At 44.4% G+C, this 26,471-nt stretch overlaps 1 protein-coding gene across 1 annotated transcript; it reads right to left on the bottom strand.

The window, feature by feature from the left end:
* Positions 1-1,538: 1,538 nt before the first annotated feature.
* PDCD2L (programmed cell death 2 like) lies at positions 1,539-25,543 on the bottom strand. Its single transcript, XM_079800279.1, has 7 exons — positions 25,409-25,543; positions 25,125-25,300; positions 24,960-25,020; positions 23,197-23,570; positions 21,961-22,071; positions 8,867-9,015; positions 1,539-2,846 (listed from the first exon to the last, which is right to left on the bottom strand). The coding sequence occupies exons 1-7, from the start codon at positions 25,514-25,516 to the stop codon at positions 2,716-2,718; spliced, it is 1,110 nt and encodes a 369-aa protein (XP_079656405.1). The 5' UTR covers positions 25,517-25,543; the 3' UTR covers positions 1,539-2,715.
* Positions 25,544-26,471: the final 928 nt, after the last annotated feature.

Below are 26,471 nucleotides of genomic sequence, written 5' to 3'. Positions count from 1 at the left end.
TCATATTGAAATTTAACCAAAGAAGTGCAAAATTGTATTTAAATTATTTTCACCCATCCGCCTGGTGGGGTAGGTTAGTTGGTTAGAACATCCTCTAGATAGACCAAGGTGGTGCGGGCGGGTTGCATCCCGTCAGGGCACATACAAGAATCAAACAGTGCATCATAACAAATTGATTTTTTTTCTCTCTCTCCTTTCCTCTCTCTCTCAAATCAATTTAAAAATTGTCAACTATTAAAATATATTAAATTATTTTTACCTATTAAGTTGGCAAAAAGCTGGGAAGGGATTTGGGGGGACTGAGTGAAAAAGGTGAAGGGATTAAGAAGTACAAATTGGGCCCTAGCTGGTTTGGCTTGGTGGATAGAGTGTCAGCCTTCGGACTGAAAGGTCCCAGGTTCCATTCACTCACTGGCACATGCCCAGGTGCAGGCTCAACCCCCAGTAGGGGGCCTCCAGGAGGCAGCCGATCAATGATTCTATCTCATCGTTAATGTTTCTCTCTCTCTCTCCCTCTCTGAAATCAATAAAAAAAAAATTTTAAAAAGAAGTACAAATTGGTAGTTATAAAATGTTGGAAGCCGCCCATTGTCTTCACTAGCAGAGAGGTGTGGACGAGGAACCTGGAAGGCTGCTCAACCTTGAAGCTCTGAAAGGTCAGAGCCAACCACGCACTGTTTGTTTGAGACAATGGTAGCTAAAGGGACATCCACCTTTGTTTTACGTAAATCCTTGCTGATTGGCTATTATTGGAATTGCCTGCCCAAAGGCTATGGGTGTATCCCAAAGTCTTAATAAAAGGGATAACAAGGCCAGAGCGGGGTGGAGTCCTTCCCCTTGAATTGGGCTCCCGCCTGGCTCCCAATATTTCCAAATTAATATTTTCTAGTCTCTTTCATTTGTTGTGCGGCCTCCTCCAGAGCCCGAACCCTGAACCACGCGAGACATGAAAGGGGTTCACTACAACAAAAGATGTCATGAGGATGTAAAGTACAGCATAGGGATTATAGTCAATTCAATAACTATGTATGATGCCAGGTGGTTACTAGACTTATTGGGGGGAATCATTTCATAAGGTATATAAATGTCTGACCACTATGTTGTATACCTGAAACTACTGTAACATTGTATGGCAACTGTAATTGAAAACAGTTTTTTAATGGCAAGAAAAGTATAACACTCTTGTCAAAGAATAAGAAAACAGCCCTGGCGGCTGGTCTCAGTGGTTAGAGAATCTGCCTGTGCACTGATTTAATTCTCACAGGTTTGATTCTCAGTCAAGGGCGCATACCTGAGTTGCAGGTTCAATCCCCAGCCCCAGTTTGGGCATGTATGGGAGGCAACCAATTGTTTCTCTCTCTTTCTTTCTCTCTCTCTCCCCTCTTTCCTACCACTACCTCTAAAAATCAATGGAAAAAGTATCCTTGGACAAGGATTAACACACACACACACACACACACACACACAAAAGAATAAGAAAATAAGCATGGCTAAAGCAAAGTTTTTCTAGAGTATGTTAAAAGATAAACTGAGGCATATTAAAAACTTCAACAGTTTATTTGAGCAAAAATCAATTCAAATCAGGCAGGGCCCAATCTAACAGAAAGGAGCTCTGAGGAACTGTACAAAATAAGACTTTTAGAGGCAGAAAGCAGAAGGGAGTAGAAAAAAGAAAGTTATACTAGGCAAAAAGTGGGTTGGTTATTGCAGTCACTTTCCTTTATGACAGCGAGTTTATCAAGCAGATTACCTAATTTGGTGTTGTGGTGTTTAACATAAGTAACACCATTCTGAGCCTGTTGTCTTTTTTCTTTAACTAGGATAATTTGGAAATATGATTCAAAAACCCTAAAATTAGGCATTGCTTTTGACTCATTCATCTCAATTCAAAAATTTTGTCCTATGACAATTATCACTGATTTAAAATTTAAAAAAAGAGATTTAGTCCTGGCCAGTGTGGTTCAGTTGGCTGAGCCTCATCCCATGCACAGAGAGGTCCCTAGTTTAATTCCTGGCCAGGGCGCATGCCCAGCTTTCGAGCTGCATACCCAGTAGGGGGTGTACAGAAAGCAGCCTATTGATGTTTTGCTCTCCCTCTCCTTCTCTCTCTCTTCATCTTCGCAGGCAAAGAGCAGGTCTGTACAAACTGGTGGAGTGTTTTCATACTGCTGTCAAGGAGTAGCAGAATGGAAGGGGTTAATAACAAAAAGTGAATAGAAGGAGAACTTGGAAAAGTCGATGGCTGGATGGAAGGACAATGTCCAGAATTCAGTAAGGGCTCCTTCCTGTGATGCTGCACAGGCAGAAGGTGGGAGCCTGAGGCAGCTGAAGCAGGCAGAGTGGCTTGATCTGTCGGGATCCAAGGACGCAAGAGTCCAGTGAGGGGCAGAGGCAGAAGGGGAATTAGAGGCTGATGGCTGCTCCTGGCTCTTCAGCTGCTCCCCCTCCCAGAATGTCCATCAGGCTGCCTGTGCAGGCAACAGCTGCCCTCTGTTACAGACGAGCCTCATTCCAAGCTTACCCTGTGGAGAAAGGCCACTGATCCTGGTGACCAGCCCACAGCCAGGAGGTTCTAAATCTCGCTTCAGTCCCAGCACCGTGCCAACAAGCGAGACAACACTTAACAAGAGTGAATAGCTTGTAAGTCAAAATGAAGTAAAAACACAAATTTGGACACTAAAATTTATTTGAATTTAAATTAAAAATGGAAATATTCTACTTAAATAATAATTCATCTGGGTCTTCTTGTACAATACAAACTTCTTCCATGGGAGTCTGCTGATTTTGAGGCCAGCAACTCTTCTCACATGTGTAAATTAGAACTGTTCCAAATTCCACAGAAAGACCTGAAAAATATAACAAAGTCAGGATCCCAGCTAAGAGCCACTGTTAGGAGATACACTCAGTATTTGAGTTTGCTTAGTGGATAGAGTCCACTCTGGAGCAAAACTGTCTGGAGCAAGACAGTTTAGGTTCGTATTCCAGTTCTACCACCTTTAGCAAGTGACTTCACCTCTGTGTAATAATGATTGGATTCATCACAATGTTGTGAGGGGATTAAATAAACTAGTCCATGTAAGATACTTACAACAGATCCTGGCACATGTTATGTGTTTACCATCAAACAAAGAGGTTAGTTAAGCAACTAGACGATGATAGAAGGAAAGGAGAAAGATAGCTCAATATCAGGCTAACTGATATAAGGAGTGATTTTAACTTACAATCTGAAAAAATAATTATGTAAAGCAAAAACAGTGCTAACTTTCAGTCACAAAACAGTCACACTCTTTCCTACATTAAGTGACCACTGATGACAAAAAGCACATTTAAAAGGAAAATATAATTAAAAAAATAAACGAAAATCTAAACAAGTCTTCATTACATCTGTCTAGACTATCTGACATTTAAAAATACATCACTCCAACAGGAACACACTACCACCAAGAAAGGACTCAGGCAAAAAATAGTAAATAAATCCTAGGAGCTTATAGAAATTTATCAGTGGATGGAGCCATGAAGAGTGGTACCAAGGAAACATGAGCAACACAACTCCTGCTAATAACAGAACAGGAAGACAGGACAACAGGATGAGGTGGACAACTGGTTTGAAGCAACGAAGAGGGAAAAAGTGTAGACAGGTTTAATGGTAAGAAAATGATCAAAGCCAGACGACAGAAGGCCAAAATAGAGCTGATTTGGGGGAAATAACCTCGTGTATCTGAAATAATTTCTAACAAGCATGTGCAAAAGCATTTGCAGAGGACAGGAGAAGGCTGGAGCCTCAGAACTATTAACCGCTGGGTTAGGAAAAAAGGCAGTACACAAAATAAAATCCCGTCTGGCCGGTGTGGCTCAGTAGTTGAGCTTTGACCTATGAATCAGGAGGTCATGGTTCGATTCCCAATCAGGGCATATGCCCTGGTTTGGGGCTCAATCCCCAGTGTGGGGCATGCAGAAGGCAGCTGATCAATGATTCTCTCTCATCAATGATGTTTGTCTCTCTCTCCCTTTCCCTTCCTCTCTGAAATCAATAAAAATAAAAATGAAATAAAATACCGAGTACCTGAGTAGTGTACATGAAGGCTGAGCTCAGAGACCTGTCACAGTTGGGAGATTATGGAGGGGGTCAGAAAAAGAAGAAACATATGAAGGTCAAAACAGCCCATTATACATCTAATGAAAAATATCAGAAAGCACAAGGAACAGAAAAGACAGGTGAAACCTAATTATAGGCAGAAAGGAAAAACTTGAGAGAATCTCAATGAATGCAGAGGAAAAGGAAAAAGATGTTAACATGGATTTCAGAGGGGTAAGGTGACTAAAGGAACTGGTGTTGCTTCAGCAGAAAAGCTACGTGCAACGAAAGATATTCAGAAATTAAAAGAAAGGAAAATATATTGGTCCAAAAACCTATCTTGTCCCATGATAAAAGGATTATAGAACAATAGGACAGCAAGATTTAACTAGTTTAGTGACTGGACTTCATGAATAAAGAAAATTCTATAGGCATCCTAGCATAAATGTTAGTTACAAAGGGGGAAAACAGGTTTTCTCAAAAGCAACATTCAATACCAAAAGATCTATCTATATATAAAAGGCTAATATGCTAAGTGTCCAACCTTCCAGGTAATGACATCACGTAGCAACGCCTGGCTTCCTCTCCCTAGAGACTAGCCTCCTTGCAGTTTCTTCAGGCCAGGAACACAACTTGCTCAAAGTCACTGATCATCAGAGAGATGCAAATCAAAACGACAATGAGGTACCATCTCACACCTGTCAGAATGGCTACCATTAACAAATCAATAGATGACAAGTTCTGGCGAGGACGTGGAGAAAAGGGAACCCTAGTACACTGCTGGTGGGAATGCAGACTGGTGCAGCCATTATGGAAAACAGTATGGAGTTTCTTCAAAAAAATTAAATATGGAACTGCCATTTGACCCTGTGATCCCACTTCTAGGAATATATCCTAAGAAATCCAATACACCAATCAGAAAGAATGTATGCACCCCTATGTTCATAGCAGCACAATTTACAATAGCTAAGATCTGGAAACAGCTCAAGTGCCCATGAGCAGATAAGTGGATAAAAAAGCTGTGGTACATTTATACCATGGAATATTATGCAGCAGTAAAAAAGAAGAATCTCTTACCCTTTGAGACAGCATGGAGGGACCTAGAAGTATCATGCTAAGTGAAATAAGTCAGTCAGAGAAAGACAAGTATCACATGATCACACTCATATGTGGAATCTAATTAACAAAATAAACTGATGGAGTGGATCCAGAGACATGCAAGCATGAAACAGAGTGCAGAATCTCAGAGGCAAGGGATGGTAGGTGGGTTGGAGGTAATCAACCAAAGACCATGTATACATATATGCATAACCCATGGACACAGACAATAGGGTGATGAAGGCCTGGGGCAGGCTGGAGGGGGTAGATGGGGGGAAAAGAGGGCATATGTAATACTTTCAACAATAAAGATTTATTAAACCAAAATAAGGAAAATACAAATGAAAAGTGTGATAAACATAAAGCATAACAAAAGATGATACATATAAAAACAAACTCAATATGTACAATAAATTGATTAACCCTAAAAAATAAACAAATAAAATAAAATACAGCCTAACAAAAAAATAAACTATCATTAAAAAAAAAAAATTAGCCCTAGCTGGTTTGGCTCAGTGGATTAAGCGTTGGCCTGTGAACTGAGGGGTCCCAGGTTCAGTTCCAGTCCGGGGCACATGCCTGGGTTGTGGGCTCGATCCCCAGTGGGGGACTTGCCGGAGGCAGCTGATCCACGATTCCCTCTCCTCATGGATATTTCTATCTCTCTCTCCCTCTTCCTTCCTCTCTGAAATCAATAACAATATATGTATTTAAAAAAAAATTAGCCCTGGCTGGTTTGGCTCAGTGGATAGGACATCAGACTGCAAAATGAAGGGTCGCAGATTTGATTCCAGTCAGGGGCACATGCCTGGGTTACAGGCTCCATCCCCAGTTGGGGGCATGAAGGAGGCGGCAGCTGATTGGTGATTCTCTCTCGTTATTGATGTTTCTATCTCTCTCTCCCTCTCCCTTCCTCTATGAAATCAATAAAAATATATTATAAAACAACAACACCTCTGTCCATATAAATCTTCATAGCATCTGTATTTGTAACAGCCCCATATGGAAACACATAACATCCAAAAAATGTCCATCAATAAACAAAGTGTGCCCTGGCGGGTTTGGTCAGTGGATAGAGCGTCAGCCTGCGGACTGAAGGGTCCCAGGTTCGATTCCGGTCAGGGGCACGTGCCTGGGTTGCGGGCCTGGTCCCCAGTGAGGGACGTGGGAGGCAGCCGATCAAAGATTCTCTCTCATCATTGATGTTTCTATCTCTCCCTCTCCCTTCCTCTCTGAAATCAATAAAAAATAAATAAATAAATAAATAAATAAACAAAGTGTGATGTACCCATAAAATAGTAATCAACAACTATAAGATGCGATCTATTGCTCTAGCTGGTATGACTCAGTGGTTGGATTGTCAGCCCACACACCAAAAGGTCCCGCGTTTGATTCCTGGTCAAGGCCATGTGCCTGAGTTGTAGGTTCAATCCCCAGCCATGTTGGGATGTGTGGGAGAGACAACCGATCGATATGGCTCTCTCACAGCAATTCATTCATTCTCTCTCTCTCTCTCTCTCTCTCTCTCTCTCTCTCTCTCTGTAAAATATCAATGGAAAAAATATTGGCTGATGATTAAAAAAAAAAGAGAGAAAAATATGTGATATGTTGATATACAATATATGGATGTATCTCAAAGTAATTATTAGTAAAAATAAACAAACAAAAAGTAAATGATTCCATTTATAAAATTTCTAGAAAATGCAAACTAATCTATAATGAAAAAGTCAATTGGGTTAATAGAAGGGGGTAGAACAGGGTAAAAGGTGCTTGAGAAAACTTCTGAGAGTGATGAACACATTCATTACTTTGACACTGGTAGTGATGATTTCATGTGTATATATATGTCAATACTTAGCAGACTGCACACTTAAAATATATAGTTTTGTTATATGCCATTACATCTCAATAAAGCTATTTGCAAAAAATTCTAATATATTAACATGGAAAAAGTTACCCAATAAACGAGAAAGAGAGAGAGGCTATAAAACCTAGTTTTTTGTTTGTTTGTTTGTTTTAATATATTTTACTGATTTCTTACAGAGAGGAAGGGAGAGGGACAGAGAGCTAGAAACATCGATGAGAGAGAGACATTGATCAGCTGCCTCCTGCACACCTCCCACTGGGGATGTGCCCACAACCAATGCACATGCCCCTGACCGGAATCGAACCTGGGACCCTTCAGTCTGCAGGCTGACGCTCTACCCACTGAGCCAAACCGGTTTCGGCTAAAACCTAGTTTTGTCCAAAAAACTGTTTTACATGTGTATAGACATAAAGTATGTTTAGAGGAAAGTATAAGAAAATAAACTTGCAATAAAAAGTTTTTTCTAGCCCTGGCCAGTGCGCCTCAGTTAGTTAGCTGGGCGTCATCCTGTGCACTGAAAGGTTGTTGGGTTTAATTCCTGGTCATGTGACTGGGTTGTGGGCTTGAACCCCAGTGAAGGGTGTGTAGGAGACAGCCAATCAATGTTTCCCTTTCACATTCACATCAGATGTTTCTCTCTCTCTAAAAATCAATTAAAAAAGAAAAGTTCCCTCTAGTAACTGACATGAGGAAGGCCTTTACTTCTTTTTGTTTTTTTAATCCTCACCTGAAGACTTTTTTCCCTTTTTTTTTCTTAAGAGAGAGTAGAAGAGAGAGGGAAATAGGTTGCCTCCTGCATGAGCCCTGACCAGGGCCTGGGCCAGGGAGGAGCCTGCAACCAAGGTATGTGCCCTTGACCGGAATCGAACCCGGGACCCTTCAGTCTGCAGGCTGATAATCTATCCACTGAGCCAGACTGGCTAGGGCTTCTTTTTGTTATGTTTTTTTAGTATATTTTTTTTATTGATTTCAGAGAGCAAGGAGAGGGAGAGAGAGATAGAAACATCAATGATGAGAGAGAATCACTGTTTGACTGCCTCCTGCACGGGACTTTTTTATTCATTTGAGAGAGAGAGAGAGAGAGAGAGAGAGAGAGAGAGAGAGAGAGAGAGAGAAACATGGTTGAGAGAAACATGGAACAGTTGCTTCCTGTGGGTGACCTCCTGGAATGGAACCCACAACCTAGGAATATGCCCTAGGGAATCGAACCCACAACATTTTGGTGTGTGTACTGGACGACACTCCAACCAACTAAGCCACCCAGCAAGGGTCTTTTCATTTTTTTTCTAAAAATTTCTAAAAATAACTATAATCATGTAAATGCAATTTCTAAAAACATAATACATTTTTATTATATTATAATGAGATGAAAATAAAAAATTTTAAATATATCTTTATTTCAGAGAGGAAGGGAGAGGGGGAGAGAGAGAGAAACATCAATGATGAGAGAGAATCACTGATTGGCTGCCTCCTGCACACCCCTTACTGGAGTTTGAGCCCACAATCCAGGCATGTGCCTTGATCGGAATAAAACCCAGGACCCTTCTGTCTGCAGGCCGATGCTGTATCCACTGAGCCAAACCGGATAGGGTGAGATGAAAATAATTTTAAGGACAGAAAATAGTGTGGCCTTAAATCAACTATATTGTTATCAGTGCATTCACATTAGATTGATTGGATTCTAATTTTCCTTACCATAATTTCAATTTCCCAAATTTTCTGTAATATGCTTATATTTTATTAGTAAGTAAAACAAAATAGCCTTTCAAATAATTCCAATTTAGTGCCATAAATTCACAAACTCAAATTAATAAAGAGCTTATTACCTAAATCAGCACTTCTTAGCATGCTGACCAGCGCTGGCATAAGCTGAAACTCAAATGTCCTTTGGGCTCCACAGTGGCTGCAGGCTGGGAGCTCAGTGACTTCTGATGTAGGGCAGGTCAAAAACAGTGGTTGTCCACTCCAAGAATACCTAGAGCACGGAAACAAAAAAAAACACAGTCAGGACCACATACAAGTCACATTCCAACATCTAAGAGCTCGCTTTGCAAACTTTGTTTCTTTCTTGCAGAGTACCAGGCCTAAGCCAGAGAAAAAGAAAATCCACAGGCTCAAAACACCAGCAGCAAGCCTATAAAGCATGGCAAGATATCTGAAGTTTTATCAATACTTGATTCAAAGTTTGGATGTAGGCACAAAAGCCAATGTGGAACTGATTCTAACTAAAAATGCCACAAAGCCCGGATTCAGCTCAACTGCAAATTCAATGGACTCAGACCTCCTCACTACTGGCATGCCCTTCTAAGGAGTAAATATTTACTTTACTATCTACCTTTCTTCAACATACAATTCCTGGTAAACAATTTTTTTAAAAAGTTATTAGATATGCAAAGAAGCAGAAAAATTTAATCCATAAGGCAAGTCAACATAAGGAGATCGACCCATAGACAAGATAATGGTATTAGCAGACAAAGATTTTAAAATACCAATAATACACATGTAAAAGAATCTAGTAGAAAAGGTGACCATGCAATAAATAGATTAGGCATTTAACACAGAAATGGAATGACAAGACTGAAACAGAAATGTGTTATCAGAAATAACTTCACTCCATAAAGGAAAACAGTAGACTGGAAACAAACAAAAAACCTATATGTCTGAGGAAAATATAAATATCCAAAATGAAACAAAAAGTGAAAATTTAAAACAAAAGGAAAAAAAGCTTTAAAAATCATGAGACAATTTCATATAATCTAACATGCAACTCACTAGAGTCCTAGAAGGAAAGATAGAAAAAATATTTGAAAATAATGACCAAAATTTTTCCAAAATCAATGGAAAGTAATCAACCCATAAATTCAAAAAGCTCAGCAAATCCCAGGCAGAATATATTGAAACACACAAATTCTAAAGTACACAAAATACAAATATGTTAAAAACAGAACCAGAAACAATAAGAATTAATTTCTAATGAATACAATAAACCAAGAAGACAATAGAACAAAATCTTTTCAGTACTGAAAGATAAAAGTAAAAAGTAATATCCTATCTAATAAAGAGGGAATATGCTAATTGACTGCCATACCCCCAAAGATGGTGGCACCCACAGCCACAAGATGGCAGTGCCCAGTCCCCGTAGCCACGCCAGGGCGGCAGGCACGTGGCATGGCCAGGCCCGCCCCCAGGCAGGTCTGGCCACTCAGCGCGCCTGCCTCCAGAGTCCCCCAGTCCCCTCAGCCCCCCAGCTGCCCAGCTGACGCCCAAGGCGCAGGAAAGCCTCCTATGTCAGCTGCCCAGCTGCCTAGGGCCGGCCCAAGGCGCAGGCAAGCCTCAGATGGCAGTTGCCCAGTCGCCCAGGACCACCCGAGACTCAGGTAACCAGGGTCGGCCGAGGCTTGCACTGCCGGCAGTGGCAGCAGCAGAGGTGTGATGGGCGCATCGCCTTCCTCTGATGGCCGTGTCGCCTCCAGCCCCTGAGGGCTCCCGGACTGTGAGAGGGGGCTGGCCAGGCTGAGGGACTCCCCACTCCCCTCCAGTGCATGAATTTTCAAGCACCAGTATATGTAATAAAAATGTCCATTAAAAGAAATATTAAGCCCTAACCGGTTTGGCTCAGTGGATAGAGCATTGGCCTGTGGACTCAAGGGTCCCAGGTTCGATTCCGGTCAAGGGCATGTACCTTGGTTGCGGGCACATATCCAGTAGGGAGTGTGCAGGAGGCAGCTGATCGATATTTCTCTCTCATTGATGTTTCTAACTCTATCCATCTCCCTTCCTCTCTGTAAAAAATCAATAAAATATATTTAAAAAAAATAAATTTTAATGCATTTTTAGACACACATAACCTTAAAGACTGTCTCCAACAAGTCTTCACTTCAAAAAAAATAATTAAAATAAGTTCTTCAGACAAATAGCTCCTGGAAGCTCATATCTGCATGCAGAAATGTAGAGTACCAAAAGGATCAATAGGTGAATAAATATAAAAGCCCTTCTAATAAGTATTTTTATTTCATTTTATACACATACATTTCTTTTATTTAAAAACTATTGATTATTTCAAGCAAAAATAAAAATATTTATGGGGTATATAGCATCTATAGAAGTGGATACATGAAAACAAGATCTCAAAGGGCAGGGGAAGGTAAGTGGGACTCTGTGGATGGGTTCTCAGTTCATAGTAGTAAACTAACTAAATGAAGGTAGATTGTAATAAGTCAAAGCTGTACATTATACAGTAATCACTAAAGCAAGCACTAAAAAGGCCACAGATCTATTATAGAAAGTTAGGAAAGGAGATAAAATCATAAACCAACTCCCCTGGTGTGGTTCAGTGGTTGAGCATCAACCTATATAAATCAGGATGTCACAGTTTGATTCCTGGTCAGGGCACATGCCTGGATTGCAGGCTCCAACCACAGTGGGGAGCGTGCAGGAGGCAGCTGATCAATGATTCTCTCTCATCATTGATTTTTAAAAAATATATTTTATTGATTTTTTACAGAGAAGAAGGGAGAGGGATAGAGAGCTAGAAACATCGATGAAAGAGAAACATCGATCAGCCGCCTCCCGCACACCCCCCACAGGGGATGTGCCCGCAAGCAAGGCATACATTCCTTTGACCGGAATCGAACCCAGGACCCCCCAGTCCACAGGCCGACGCTCTATCCACTGAGTCAAACCGGTTTTGGCTGATTTGTTTTTCTCTCTATCCCTCTCCCTTCCTCTCTGAAATCAATAAAAATGTATTTGAAAAAATCATAAACTAAAAATACTCAATTCACTGAAAAGGTTAACCAAAATGGAAAAGAGGAGCAAAATAAAGGGAAAAAATCCAATCCCAGAATGATTAAAATTAACCCACCACCACCAGTAATTACATTAAAGGACTAAAAACCACATAGCCCTGGCCGGTGTGCTAAGTGGTTAAAGCATTCGCCCTTGTATCAAAGGTTCTCAGGTTTGATTCCAGGTCAAGGGCACGTACCTGGGTTGCAAGTTCGATCCCCAGGCCTGTGAGGGAGGCAACCAATCAATGTGTCTCTCCCACATTGATGTGTTTCTTTCTCTTTCTCTCACTCCCCTGGGCACTCCCTTCCACTCTGTAAAAATCAATGGAAAAAATATCCTCAGGTGAGGATTACAAAAACACAGACAAAACATGTAAAAGGCAAAAGGCAAACAGCCTGAATTTTAAAAAGGCAAAACCCATATATTTAAGCTGCTTAAGAAAAATATCTTAGATATTACCTCACACCTGTTAGAATGGCTATTATCAAAAAGAAATAACAGGAGGACAACCAAGATGGTGGCATACGTAAACACCTGAACTTGCTGCCGCGCACAACCATATCAAAACTACAACTAAAAGACAAAATGAATATCATCCAGAACCACGGGAAGGCTGGCTGAGTGGAAATTCTACAACTAGAAGGAAAGAGAAAAGTGCATTGAGTCCGGTAGGAGGTGCGGAGGTGTGGAAGTGTGGAGGTACTGAGGCGCGTGCGCGAAAGGGACTGGCAACTGGGTACGCTGTTGTCTTTTTCAATTGGGAGGGAGATACAAGCTCCTGAGTGCTCTGAACTCCAGTTCAGGGTGAGACTCTGGGGACCCAGACTAATACGGAGAGAAACTGGACTGTCTGGCATCGGGCCAGAACACGAGGGCGGCTTTCTCTCAGAGGTGCTTGCAGCAATCATTGTTCCTGCATGGTGCTGCGGGACACAGAGACCCAGGGGCCTCTTCGGGGCAGGGCTGTTGGTCAGCTATTGCTGTTTGCTCCGCCCTAGTGATTCCCTGAGACCCCGCCCCACCCAATTTACAACCCCACCCAAGCTGTACACAGAGGCTTTTGCATATGAATGGACTGGCCTTTTGCAATCTAAAACCTAACAAACTGCAGGTGAGTCAGAGAGCCCCAGAGCCTCCAAAAGAAGGCCCAAGGCTCCACAGCAGCTTGCATTGCTTCACAGCTGGGCCTCATCTGGCCACCTCCGAATCCCAAACAAAGAGTAGGAATCTGCAGATCTCTCTGTAGCTCCTGCTAGGTGGCCTCAGGCAGTGGTTGACTTTGCACCTCCTTGGAGATCCAAGAGCCAGTGTACCCAGTGGTCAGAGTGAGACCATCCAGATTACAACTCTTCACATCCATAAGAGACACACACAGGGGGCAGACTCAGTGAGTACCAAAGCCCCACTGAAGCAAGTTCTGCCCCATAAGGGTGTCTCCAGCACCCTTGTAGACACAACTGGTCCTCACAGCCAATTGGCCTGGAGGTCAATTCCTCCCATTGATAACAACAGCAATCAATGCTTAACTACAAGACTGTGCACACAGCCCACAAAGGGGTGCACCAAGAGTGTCCACCTCTGCCCATCAGCAGATGAGTGGACTAGAAAACTGTGGTATATCTATACAATGGAATACTACGCTGCTTTAAAAAAGAAGGAATTCTTACCATTTGCAGCAGCATGGATGGAACTGGAGAGCATTATGCTAAGCGAAATAAGCCAGTCAGTGAAAGAGAACTACCACATGATCTCACTCACTTATGGATAATAAAGAACATTATAACCTGATGAACAAAAAGATTGATACAGAGGCAGAGAAGCATCAAACACACTGTCAAATTACAGCAGGAAGGCTGGGGAGGGGGGAGGGAGATAAGAGATCAACCGAAGGACCTATATGCATGTATATAAGCAGAAACAATGGACGCAAGACACGGGGGGGTGTGTGTGTGTGTGTGTGTGTGAGGGCATGTATGCGAGTGGGGTGAGGGAGCAATGGGGGGATATGGTCACATGTAATACCTTAATAATAAAAAAATTTTTTTTTAAAAAAAGAGTGTCCACCTCAGGTAATTAGGGAGGCTGAGCCACTGGGCCCTATAGGACACCTAGCACACAAAGCTACTCTATCAACTCAGGGAAGCAGCCAAAATGCAGAGACAAAGAAACAGGTCACAAATAACAGAAATGGAGGAAAGCAAACTACTGGATATAGAGTTCAAAACCATGGTTATAAGGTTACTCAAGAATCTTCTAGAGCCGAAACCGGTTTGTCTCAGTGGATAGAGCGTCGGTCTGCGGACTGAAAGGTCCCAGGTTCGATTCCGGTCAAGGGCATGTACATTGGTTGCGGGCACATCCCTGGTGGGGGGTGTGCAGGAGGCAGCTGGTCAATGTATCTCTCTCATCGATGTTTCTAGTTCTCTATCCCTCTCCCTTCCTCTCTGTAAAAAATCAATAAAATATATTTTAAAAAAAAAATCTTCTAGAAACCTCCGAGAAATTTAGTGAGACCCTCAAGGATATGAAAAAGGACCAATCAAAAATTAAGCATACACCGACTGAAATAAAGAATAATATACAGAGATCCAACAGCAGACTTGAGAATCCCAAGAATCAAGTCAAAGATTTGAAATACAAAGAAGCAAAAAACACCAAACCAGAAAAGAAAAAAGAAGCCAAAAATATGAAGATAGTGTAAGGAGCCTCTGGGACAACTTCAAGCATACCAACATCCGAATTATAGGGGTGCCAGAAGAAGAGAGAGAGCAAGATATTGAAAACTTATTTGAAGAAATAATGACAGAAAACTTTCCCTACCTGGTGAGAAATAGACTTACAAGTCCAGGAAGTGCAGAGAACCCCAAACAAAAGGAATCCAAAGAGGACCACACCAAGACACATCATAATTAAAATGCCAAGGGCAAAAGACAAAGAGTGAATATTAAAAGCAGCAAGATAAAAACAGTTAGTTACCTACAAGGGAATACCCATATGACTGTCAGCTGATTTCTCAACAGAAACTATGCAGGCCAGACAGGAGTGGCAAGAAATATTCAAAGTGATGAATAGCAAGAACCTACAACCAAGATTACTCTACCTAGCAAAGCTATCATTTATTTATTTTTATTTTTTTAAAAACATATTTTATTGATTTTTTACAGAGAGGAAGGGAGAGGGATAGAGTTAGAAACATCGATCAGCTGCCTCTTGCACACCTCCTACTGGGGATGTGCCCGCAACCAAGGTATATGCCCTTGACCGGAATCGGACCTGGGACCTTTCAGTTCGCAGGCTGATGCTCTATCCACTGAGCCAAACTGGTTAGGGCGCAAAGCTATCATTTAGAATTGAAGGTCAGATAAAGAGCTTCACAGATAAGAAAAAGCTAAAGGAGTTCATCACCATCAAACCAGTATTATATGAAATGCTGAAGGGTATTCTTTAAAAGAGGAAGAAGAAAAAGGTAAAGATAAAAATTATGAACAACAAAGTGACAACAAATACATATCTATCAACAAGTGAATCTAAAAAGCAAGTGAATAAAAAATCTGACGAACAGAATAAACTGATGAATATAATAAAATCAGGGGCATAGAAAGGGAGTGGACAATTCTCGGGGGGAAGGGAGTGTGGGGGGTGCGGGAAGAGACTGGACAAAAATTGTACACCCATGGAGGAGGACAGTGTGGGGGTAAGGAAAGGTATTGGAGTGGGAACCTGGTGGAGGGGAACTGTCGGGGGAAAAGATGAACAACTGTAATAATCTGAACAATAAAGATTTATTTTTTTAAAAAAAGAAAGAAATAACAGCCTGGCTTGTGTGGCTCAATAGATTGGGCGTCATCCTGTGCTCTCAAAGGTTGCGGGTGCGATTCCAGGTCAGGGCACATGCTCAGGTTGTGGGCCACATCTCTAATAGGGGGTTTGTAAGAGGCAGCTGATCCTACTTCCCTTTCACATCGATGTTTCTCGCTCTAAAAATCAATAAAAAATATATTTTAAAAGACAACAGAGCCCTGGCCGACTTGCCTCAGTGGATAGAGTGTCAGCCTGCGGACTGAAGAGTCCCAGGTTCGATTCCAGCCAAGGGCACATGCCTGGGTTGCCGGCTCAATCCCCAGTAGGGGGTGTGCAGGAGGCAGCTGATCAATGATTCTTTCTCATCATTGATGTTTCTATCTCTCTCTCCTTCTCCCTTCCTCTCTGAAATCAATAAAGAAATATATTTAAAATATATATATATGTATATACTAGAGGCCCAGTGCATGATTTAATCATGCACCTGGTGCACCAGCGGGCTGTCCGCCGGTGCCCCAGGCCTTCCGAAAGCCTCCGGCGCTGCGGAGGCTTTCGAAAGGCCTTGCGCCGGAGCAGACAGGCGGCCAGGTCCCCCGCTTTGGCCTTTGATCGCGGGGGACCTGTCCGGCTGGCTGTCCGCCGGCGCCCCAGGCCTTCCGAAAGCCTCCGGCGCTGCGGAGGCTTTCGAAAGGCCTTGCGCCGGAGCAGACAGGCGGCCAGGTCCCCCGCTTTGGCCTTTGATCGCGGGGGACCTGTCCGGCTGGCTGTCCGCCGGCGCCCCAGGCCTTCCGAAAGCCTCCGGCGCTGCGGAGGCTTTCGAAAGGCCTTGCGCCGGAGCAGACAGGCGGCCAGGTCCCCCGCTTTGGCCTTTGATCGCGGGGGACCTGTCCGGCTGGCTGTCCGCCGGCGCCCCAGGCCTTCCGAAAGCCTCCGGCGCTGCGGAGGCTTTCGAAAGGCCTTGCGCCGGAGCAGACAGGCGGCCAGGTCCCCCGCTTTGGCCTTTGATCGCGGGGGACCTGTCCGGCTGGCTGTCCGCCGGCGCCCCAGGCCTTCCGAAAGCCTCCGGCGCTGCGGAGGCTTTCGAAAGGCCTTGCGCCGGAGCAGACAGGCGGCCAGGTCCCCCGCTTTGGCCTTTGATCGCGGGGGACCTGTCCGGCTGGCTGTCCGCCGGCGCCCCAGGCCTTCCGAAAGCCTCCGGCGCTGCGGAGGCTTTCGAAAGGCCTTGCGCCGGAGCAGACAGGCGGCCAGGTCCCCCGCTTTGGCCTTTGATCGCGGGGGACCTGTCCGGCTGGCTGTCCGCCGGCGCCCCAGGCCTTCCGAAAGCCTCCGGCGCTGCGGAGGCTTTCGAAAGGCCTTGCGCCGGAGCAGACAGGCGGCCAGGTCCCCCGCTTTGGCCTTTGATCGCGGGGGACCTGTCCGGCTGGCTGTCCGCAGGCGCCCCAGGCCTTCCGAAAGCCTCCGGCAGCCATGGTACAGATGCTGAGCTCGCGGCGCCAGAGGCGCCGCGAGCTCAGCGTCCTTCTGGCCCAATCAGCTACCCCGGCCACCCTGAGTCCCGCCCCCTGCGCCTCCTGCTGGCCCAATCGTGGGCGTAGCGGAGTGATGGTAATTTACATATTACCATTTTATTATGTAGGATATATATTTTTTTTAAAAGACAACAGAAATAACAAGTATTGATGAGGGTGTGGAGAAAAGGGAACCCTTGTGCACCGTTGGTGGGAATGTAAATTGATGCAACCACTATGGAATACAGTATGGAGGTTCTTCAAAAATTCAAAAGAGAGCCGAAACCGGTTTGGCTCAGTGGATAGAGCGTCGGCCTGCGGACTGAAAGGTCCCAGGTTCGATTCCGGTCAAGGGCATGTACCTTGGTTGCGGGCATGTCCCCAGTGGGGGGTGTGCAGGAGGCAGGTGATCGATGTTTCTCTCTCATCGATGTTTCTAACTCTCTATCTCTCTCCCTTCCTCTCTGTAAAAAAATCAATAAAATAAAAAAAATTCAAAAGAGATCTACCATATGATGCAGCAATTCCACTTCTGGGTATTTATCCAAAGAAAATATAAATACTAACTTGAAAAGATACATGATGCACCCCCATGTTCATTACTACATTATTTATACTAGCCAAGATATGAAAACAATGTAAGTGTCCATCAATGGATAAATGGTAAAGAAATTATGGTATAGCCCTGACTGGTTTGGCTCAGTGGATAGAGCATTGGCCTGCGGACTGAAGGGTCCCAGGTTCAATTCTAGTCAAGGGTACATGCCCAGGTTGCCAGCTCAATCCCCAGTAGGAGGCATGCAGGAGGCAGCCCATCGATTCTCTCTCATCATTGATGCTTCTCTCTCTCTCTCCCTCTCCCTTCCTCTCTGAAATAAAAAAAGAAAAAAAAAAAAGAAATTGTGGTATAAGTGTGTATATGTGTATATATATGTATATATCCTATATAATAAAAGCCCAGCAACAGAATGGCAGAACAACCAGAAAGACTGGTCAACCAATCACTATGATGCACACTGACCACCAGGGGGCAGACGCTCAACGCAGGAGCTACCCCCTAGTAGTCAGTGCGCTACCACAGTGAGACGGCCGCTTGGCTGACTGGGATGAATGGCTGCTCTTGCTGCAAACCCCAGGCCAATGGGCAGGAACCTGGGCTGCGATCATCACTCCTCACCCCAGCCTCCTCCTCCTCGCTCCCTGCCGCCTCCTCCAGATGCCTGTAGGCTGCACAGTGCCACGGCCCGGCTCGCAGAGCTGACCCCGGAAGCTGGGAGGTGGGTTCATCGCTGCCACAGGACTGAGGCCTACTCTGCCATCTCTCAGTGCTATTGTCCCCGGGCCCAGCCCTGACAGGGTACCCGGCTCCACGGAAGATGTTGGACCAGGGAGCAGCCACTCAGAGGGTGGATCCACAGATGCTTGGCTGACTGGGATGAGCAGAGGCGCTCCCACAGCGGGCTGATCCCTGCAGGCCACACCCCCCCACCAGTGCATGATTCCCATGCACTGGGCCTCTAGTACATATATATAAGAATGAATATTCCCATGTATGATAAACATGGGTTGACCCTAAGCGAAATAAGTCAGAGAAAGATAAATACCATGTGATCTCTTATATGTAGAATTAATCTAAAAGAAAACGAAAACCAAGCTCATAGGTACAGAGAGCAGACTGGTCATTGCCAGAGGTGGAGGTTGGGAGGTAGGCAAATAGGTGAACTGTTTTTGTTTACTTTTTAGTTTAAATCAATTGATAATTTATATAAAAATAAGAAAGAAGTTGCAAGTAAAAGAGTGAACAAAGACTAAACAAAAGAAGGTTAGTGTGGCTATATTAACATCAGACAAAATACATTCCAAGGAAGGAGTATGAGCAGAAATAAATAGGAACATGTCATAACTATAATACCACCAATTCATCAGATAAATATAACAACACTAAGTGTACATAACTTAAAACAGCACCAAAATGCATGAGACACAATGACAGAATAGGAGAAAAAGCTATCCATAATCATAGTTGGAGGTTTTAACATTCCTCTCCCAGTAATTGATAAGAAGACAACAGTAATCTATACATTTAAAAGCCTAAGCGACTGGTCAACTGGTCGCTATGATGCACACTGACCACCAAGGGGCAGATGCTCAATGCAGGAGCTGCCCCCTGATGGTCAGTGCACTCATATAGTGGGAGTGGCTCTTCCCTGGATTCCCGCATGCCACACAGAGAGACCCCACTGGTGCATGAATCCATGCACCGGGCCTCTAGTAAGTAATAAATAAAAACTGGTATTATAACAACTGGATATTCACATGGAAAAAAATGAACCTTGATCCTCATATGTCATATATTAAAATTTACTGAAAATGGATCACAGACATATATGTAAAAACTGACAATAAAAATTTCTACAAGAAAACACAGAAAAAAACCTTCTTGGGTTAGGCAGAACTTTCTTAAGCAAAACAAAAACAAAAAACCAGCCTCTCTACCATCTGGGAGCCTGCTGGGAACAGGAACTCTAAAACAACAAATATGTCTGGAAGGCTGCTAGCTGTAAGCGGGGTCTCTAGAACCAGAGGGAGCACACAGCTGTTCTTTCTTATTTTTTAATTTTTTATTGATTTCAGAGAGGAAGGGAGAGGGAGAGAAAGATAGAAACATCCATGATGAAAGAGAATCATTGATCGGCTGCCTCCTGCACGCCCCCTACTAGGGGTTGAGCCCACAACCCAGGCATGTGCCCCTGACCGGAATTGAATCCAGGACCCTTCAATCCGCAGGCCAAGGCTCTATCCACTGAGCCAAACCAGCTAGAGCAGCTCTTCTTAAAACTGAAGGTGCTTTTGCTTGAGATGAAACTGAAGTCTATGTAGGAAAACGATGTGTATAGGCAAAAACCAACAGTGACTCCTGGTGGGAAACCTAAGAAAATCGGAGCAATCTGGGGAAAGGCAATATCCTCATGGAACAGTGGCATGGTCCGAGACAAATTCCGAAGCAACCTTCTGCTAAGGCCACTGGACACAGGATCTGTGTAATGCTGTACTTATTAAAAAGTAAAAATTATAAGAGGGGATAAAAAAACCCAAACTGTTAAGTTGGACTTGATCAAAATTTAAAACTTCACCTTAAAAGACCCTATTAATAAAATGACAGGCAAACCACAGAAAGGGAGAAAATACTTAAAATGTATATATAACCTCAAAAAGAACTCATATCCTGAAAATATGAGGAATTCCTATAGTTCAACAACAAAAAAATAAATGACCCAATAAAAACATGGGGAAAGATCTGAACTGACACTTTCCTAAAGATGACAGATATAGATGGAAAACACACTCGAAAAGATGTTCAGCATCATTAGTCGTTAAGGAAATACAAATTAAAACCACAAGGAAATACTACTAATACATATCGTCTAATATGGCTAAAATTAAACACTGACCATATGAAGTACTGGCAAGGATGTGGAGGAACTAGAATTCATTCCTTTATTTTTTTAAGGCTTTTATTTATTTTTTAAGAATATGTTTTTATTGATTGCAGAGAGAGGAAGGGAGAGGGAGAGAGAAACATCCATTGTCAGCGGCTTCCTGTACGCCCCCCACTGAAGATTGCTGGAAACCTGGGAATGTGCCAACCCTGAATTGAACTGTGACCTCCTGGTTCTTGGGTTGATGCTCAACCACTGCACCACACTGGCCAGGCATAAGCTTTTTATTTATTTACTAGAGGCCCAATACACAAAGATTCGTGCAAGAATGGGCCTTCCTTCCCCTGGCTTCCGGCACCGCCTTCGCTCCGGCCGGAGCCACTGGGGTGGTGCGGAACACCTGCGTCCCACCCTGCCCTAAGCGCTCGGTGCCTGCGTATACAAATTAATCCGCCATCTTTGTTGGGTTAATTTGCATACTCACTCCTGATTGGCTGGTGGGTGTCCAAGGGTATGGTCAATTTGCATCTTACTCTTTCATTAGTGTAGACTAGAGGCCCAGTGCATGAAATTCGTGCACAGATAGGGTCCCTAGGCTTGGCCAGCTATCAGGGCCGATTGGGGCCTTCTGGCTGCCGGCTGGGGCCTTCCTCTGTTCCACGTCGCCCCCTGGTGGTCAGTGCACATCATAGTGAGCAATCGAACTCCCAAGGGGACACTTTGCATATTAGGTTTCTTTATATATAGAAGATATAGAAGATTTTTACATATATTTTTACTGATTTCAGTAATGCAGCACTAAGCTGCAAAACTGAAACAAACTGGATGGGAACACTTAAATACCCAATGATATATCTATAAGCAAAGTCAAAAAACAAACAAATCAAGAAAATTAATCATAATAATAAAGGCTAACCTCTGTAATACAGGGTGTCCCCAAAATATATATATACACAATGTAACAGCTGATAGCACAATTAAAATTTTTTTTTAAATTTTTTATTGATTTCAGAGAAGAATGGAGAGGGAGAGAGAGCTAGAAACATCGACGAGAGAGAATCGATTGGCTGCCTCCTGCACACCCACTGGGGATGGAGCCCGCAACCCAGGCATGTGCTCTTGGCCAGAATCGAACCTGGGACCCCCCCAGTCCGCAGGCCGACACTCTATCCACTGAGCCAAGCCGGCTAGGGCCCAATTATATTTTTAAAAAATACACAATACCTACCTGCATCCATGCATCCAAATGCATAAAAAAATAAGTGAATGTAATATACTAAAATTTAGCTTCAGTTTGAGGAATACTAGTTTTCTCATTTTACTTTCCTGTGTTTTCCAAACTAACAGATCAAGAGAAGTAAAAGAAAATTGTACCTTTACCTCAAAATCTGCTCCTGACAAGCAGAAATTCTCTTCATGAATTTGTAAAATATCTTATCTCCACTTTTAATTATGGTCTTCTCATATTTTTCATTACCATCACTAGGAAGACTAAAAAGAGAAGCAAAAAATAGTTTTGAGTGTCTGTATCTAGAGAATTATAGTATTTAGAAGAGTAAAGGTAATTAAAAATTTTTTTACCAAAGTTAACATATGCAAACCATTTAAATATCATAAATTTAATACATTATAATGTATAACAGTAATCCTCTTGCCCACCCTTTTCCCAAGCCCTGCTCCCTAACCATTTTCATCTCTGGAATAACTGTTTGCAATGTGAAGAGTCATTGTGCCCACTGACTCCATTTCTTTCTCCATCTGGATTATTTTCAAACACCAACACGTCTTTATGCAACCCAAAATTATTCTGAAAAAGATTACGAATGGAAGAGCTCTGGTACAGAACCAGGTCATCTCTCCAAATATCTTGTTGTAATTATAACAGCAAAACAATCATGCTCACGTCTTTAGAGGGCTTTGATTTATATAGCCCTTCAAGACCTACTCTCTCACTTGACTCCCAAAACCATCCTATACAATAAGAGAGGAATATGCTAATTATCTGTTACAACGACCAGATCACGGATCTGCAGGAGGGTGGGGCAGCGAACTACAAGCAGGTGGTGGAGAGCTACAGGATGGGGCGGGGCAGCAGGCAGAGAGCTACAGGAGGGCAGCATTGAGCTACTGGCTACAAGCAAGTGGCAGAGAGCTACAGGAGGGGGCAGGGCAGCAAGCTATGACAGGGGTTAGGGGGAGCTACAGGAGGGCGGGGCAGCAGCTACTAGCGAGCTACTGGTGCACGGATTTGTGCACAGGGCTACTAGTCTGATGATAAGACAGTATTTATCAAAGTCACTTCCATTTTACATGTCAGAACAGAGACTCATCCAACTGAGCCACAGTGGCCAGGGCACAAATAGCATTTTTCTAACTTACCTGTCTCAGCTATACATTTAGAAGTGGAAAACAAGAGATAGGAGCACATCTTCTGTAAATAGTTGGCATCCCTAACTTCTGTTTTCAAGCTAACTCAAGAGATTGCGGCAAAAAGGTCTTACACAGACAAGTTCTGCCTGAAAAGTTTTCCCACGTATTAGGGTAAAATCAAAGGGTATCTACTGTGGCAGCTTTCAGATCAAGTCACCTCTGAACCTCAGCTGCACACATTCTCACCTTTGGGAAAGCAATTGTTCCATATCAATTCCTTCTCGTTGTTGATATTCCCTGAGAAGGCTATGAGCATGATCTAGACTGACAGCGTCTCTGTAATCCTCCTCCTCTACCACACAGATGTAGTGGGGCAGGAACTGTGGCACCACAGGAGGCAAGGCCATTCCTTCCCCAGGAGGCACAGGAAGAGCAGCATTCGGGTAAGCATCCTGAAGGTGGAGGTCTTGGAGCTGGACAGTCCAGTCTATGTCTTTGGCACTGTTAGAATCATTTCCAAAATCCAAGGTAAGCGGTGGTGAAGGCGCCTCCTCGTTGTCACTTCCCCAGTCATCCGCACCTTCACACCAATCCTCGGCTGCAAGGCCATTTTCCTGTTTCTGGAAGAACATCCAGTGAATGAGGTCCAAGCACACCTGGGTGATCTCACCTAGTCCCTTGGCTTCAGCCACTCATCCCTTCACCCCGCTGAGGGAGGCGTCACACAGCCACGTCCCTTCCAGCACAATCTGATTCACTTCATGGACCTCATTTACTCAAAAGCATGTTGGAGGTGGCAGAGAGTGTCTTTCCTCTTTAGGGGCAGGATGGCGGATGCAGTCCACTGTCTTGTTCAACCACCTGTTCCAAACTCTTTCAGTTGTGCTTCATGTATTGCAGAATCTAGCAGGAAAGAATGACCTTTCCCAGACTCTCTAGCAGCTAGGGGTCCAAATCTGATCAGGGGTCTGCTAATCAGGTCCACTAAAGAGAAAGACAAACTTGAGAGGCCCTGAAGCAAAACTCTACAGAGGGAGACAGAGCCTGGCTCTGGAATCGACATTCTGACAGGGCAGCTACCAGTTCAGGAGCCCACACCTCAGCTTCCTGACTGCAGCAGAGAGAGGGAGCACAGCAGCTCTCTCACAGACCAGTTCTGAGGTGACATTCTGGAGGTCATTCCTGGAGTTGCCTTCTCCAGCCTGTCCAGTTAAGTTAGCAAAAATCTAATGTTATGTCTCATCTTTAAAAAGACAAATTGCTTGTCTATTATCTGCAATTGAACCCTGACAAATATAGGCAGACACCACAGCCATCTTTTTATCCCCAGTACTGCTAGTACTGTGCCTGGCACATATTAAGAACTCAGCATCTATATAATAAAAGCGTAATATGCTAATTAGACCAGACAACCTTCCGGACCTACGAAGCCGAGGCTGCGAGGGAAGCCTGGGTCCCAGGTGCCTGCTGGTGGCCGGAGGGAAGCCCAGGTCCCGGGTGCTAGAGGGAAGCCTGTGCCGGCGGCCAGGGGAAGGAAGGCCTACTCTTACACGAATTTCGTGCATCATGCCTCTAGTATATATATATAAAGCAACACTTACAGGCAAAGGGAGGCTGAAATTTGTTCTGCTGCTACCCTACCCATTTGCCTGACTTTTAGATTATTAAATTCAGAGTTCGTCTTATTAAATGAGTTATATACATATACATATATACATACCACAGTAAGAATTTTTCCTATAAACACATATATGTATTACACACAACCACGTATACGTATACATTCATACTTCTTCCCAAACAAAAAAATCAGTAAACTATGTGCCTCAAAACCTTCAGTGTATATTAAAAAGACACAACTAACAAAACCTTAAGGAGATGGCATTTTATGGTTCAGAAAAGAGCAAAACTAAAACATTCCAAAGAACACGGCTCAACGTTTGTCTTAAACGATATCCTATAACATACCCTCAAATCACAGCAACTCCTAACATGCACGACCGCTTTACCTGAGCGTCCGGCACTTCCTTCTCTCGCATCTGCAGGAACTGGGAGCGGAACACCTGCCAGCTTCAGGGTAAAGATAACGGCGGTGAGGGCTCCACTCCGGCCCGCCCGCCAGCTAACCACCCATCCCGGCGCGCCCGGCGCGGCGCCCAGCACCTCCCACCTACCTGCGCGCCCCGCCGCCGCCGCCGCCGCCGCACCCGGGGCTGGGGCAAGCGAACACGTGCAGCAGCCGATGAAACGAGGAGCCTTCCAGCGGGCAGTACACCTGCACGACCAAGGCAAGCGGCTGCCTGCAACGTGCACACACGGGCCTCGGCGCTGCCACCGCGGGCAGGGCGTCCTAAGGGCGGGGGGCGGCGCTCAGACCCGGACAGCGCCCGGGACCTAGCCCACCCCCTCACCCCGCACCAGCCCCCGCCGCCGACCCGACTCCGGCGCCCCGTCTCACCGGAAGGCCGCCCAGCTTGCTGGCAGTCCAGGCGCCTGGCCCTGTGGGGCAGCCATGCACCGCTGCGTCTGGGAGACCGAGCAGGACTGGCTTCCGGACGGCCGCCATGACGACAGGAGACCCCCCACGTGGAAAGAGGAACTACGGTAGCCCGGAAGGCGCGCCCGGCTGCGCACGCGCACCTCCTACGTCAGCGAGCCGGCCCCGCCCCTGAAGGCCCTTTCTGAGGATGACAGCCGACCTGGACGCTGCCGCTGTGCTGGGCTCAAAACCCGGGAGCCCCAGGCATTTAGGTGCCTCCGAATGCACTGCAATAGGAAGTACGCACACGTATGAAGTGGTCTTTCCATAAAGTTTTACCTGAAATAAGCGAGATAATAGTATTATGGTTAACAAGAAGAAAAAAAAACACAAAGTCCGTAATTTTTAGAGAGACCCATAAAAATGCTGATAAGTGAAAGGATGTATCTGAGACTTGCCGACACATGATGAAGGGGTAGGTGAAATAAGGTCGGGAGTTGGTAATTATTGAAATTTGGTGTCGGGTACATGGAGGTCTTCTATACTGTTTGTTATAGTTTGAAGTTTTCCAAAATACAGTTTTTTTAAATGCACAACCTAGGTGAACTTGTGCAAGAGGCCAGGCACAAAAGGCCGCATTCTGGAAAAGGTGAACTTTAAAGATACAGAAATCAGATCACTGATGGCCAGGATTTGGGAGGTAGGGATTTGTTAAGAGTAGGCAGATAGAAAGATAGGAGCTGGGAGAGGCAGCTGGGGCTTGGAGGAAGTTAAGTGCCAGACCTGACAAGCTGAAAAACAGTGGAGGTGGCAGGCCTTGATGTGAGCAGGAAAGACTCAGACCTCTCCAGGATGAGGTCTAACTGGTGGCATAACAACTAGATGAACGAGTTTTATAACTTAAAGATACATTTTTGTGTGTGTGTGTAGGGGGGAGGGGGGAGAAGGGAAGGGAAGGGAAGACTTACCAAGGGGCACTCCAGTCTAGGGATATAAATATCCCAAACCCCACCCAGGCAGCACATTCGGTTCCGTTTGAGCC

This window comes from Cnephaeus nilssonii, assembly GCF_951640355.1.
Source record: "Cnephaeus nilssonii genome assembly, chromosome: 20".
Taxonomy (NCBI): domain Eukaryota; kingdom Metazoa; phylum Chordata; class Mammalia; order Chiroptera; family Vespertilionidae; genus Cnephaeus; species Cnephaeus nilssonii.
Note: the sequence above shows the minus strand (reverse complement) of the source record. Positions and strands in the feature narration are given on the sequence as shown.

Bases quoted from the DNA above. Each gene is read 5' to 3' on its own strand.
- PDCD2L (XM_079800279.1), bottom strand. From the start codon at position 25,516: ATGGCGGCCGTCCGGAAGCCAGTCCTGCTCGGTCTCCCAGACGCAGCG. The intron at 25,301-25,408 runs GTGAGACGGGGC...CCCCGCCCTTAG, and splicing joins GCAAGCTGGGCGGCCTTCCG to GACGCCCTGCCCGCGGTGGC. The intron at 25,021-25,124 runs GTAGGTGGGAGG...TTTACCCTGAAG, and splicing joins GGCGGCGGCGGGGCGCGCAG to CTGGCAGGTGTTCCGCTCCC.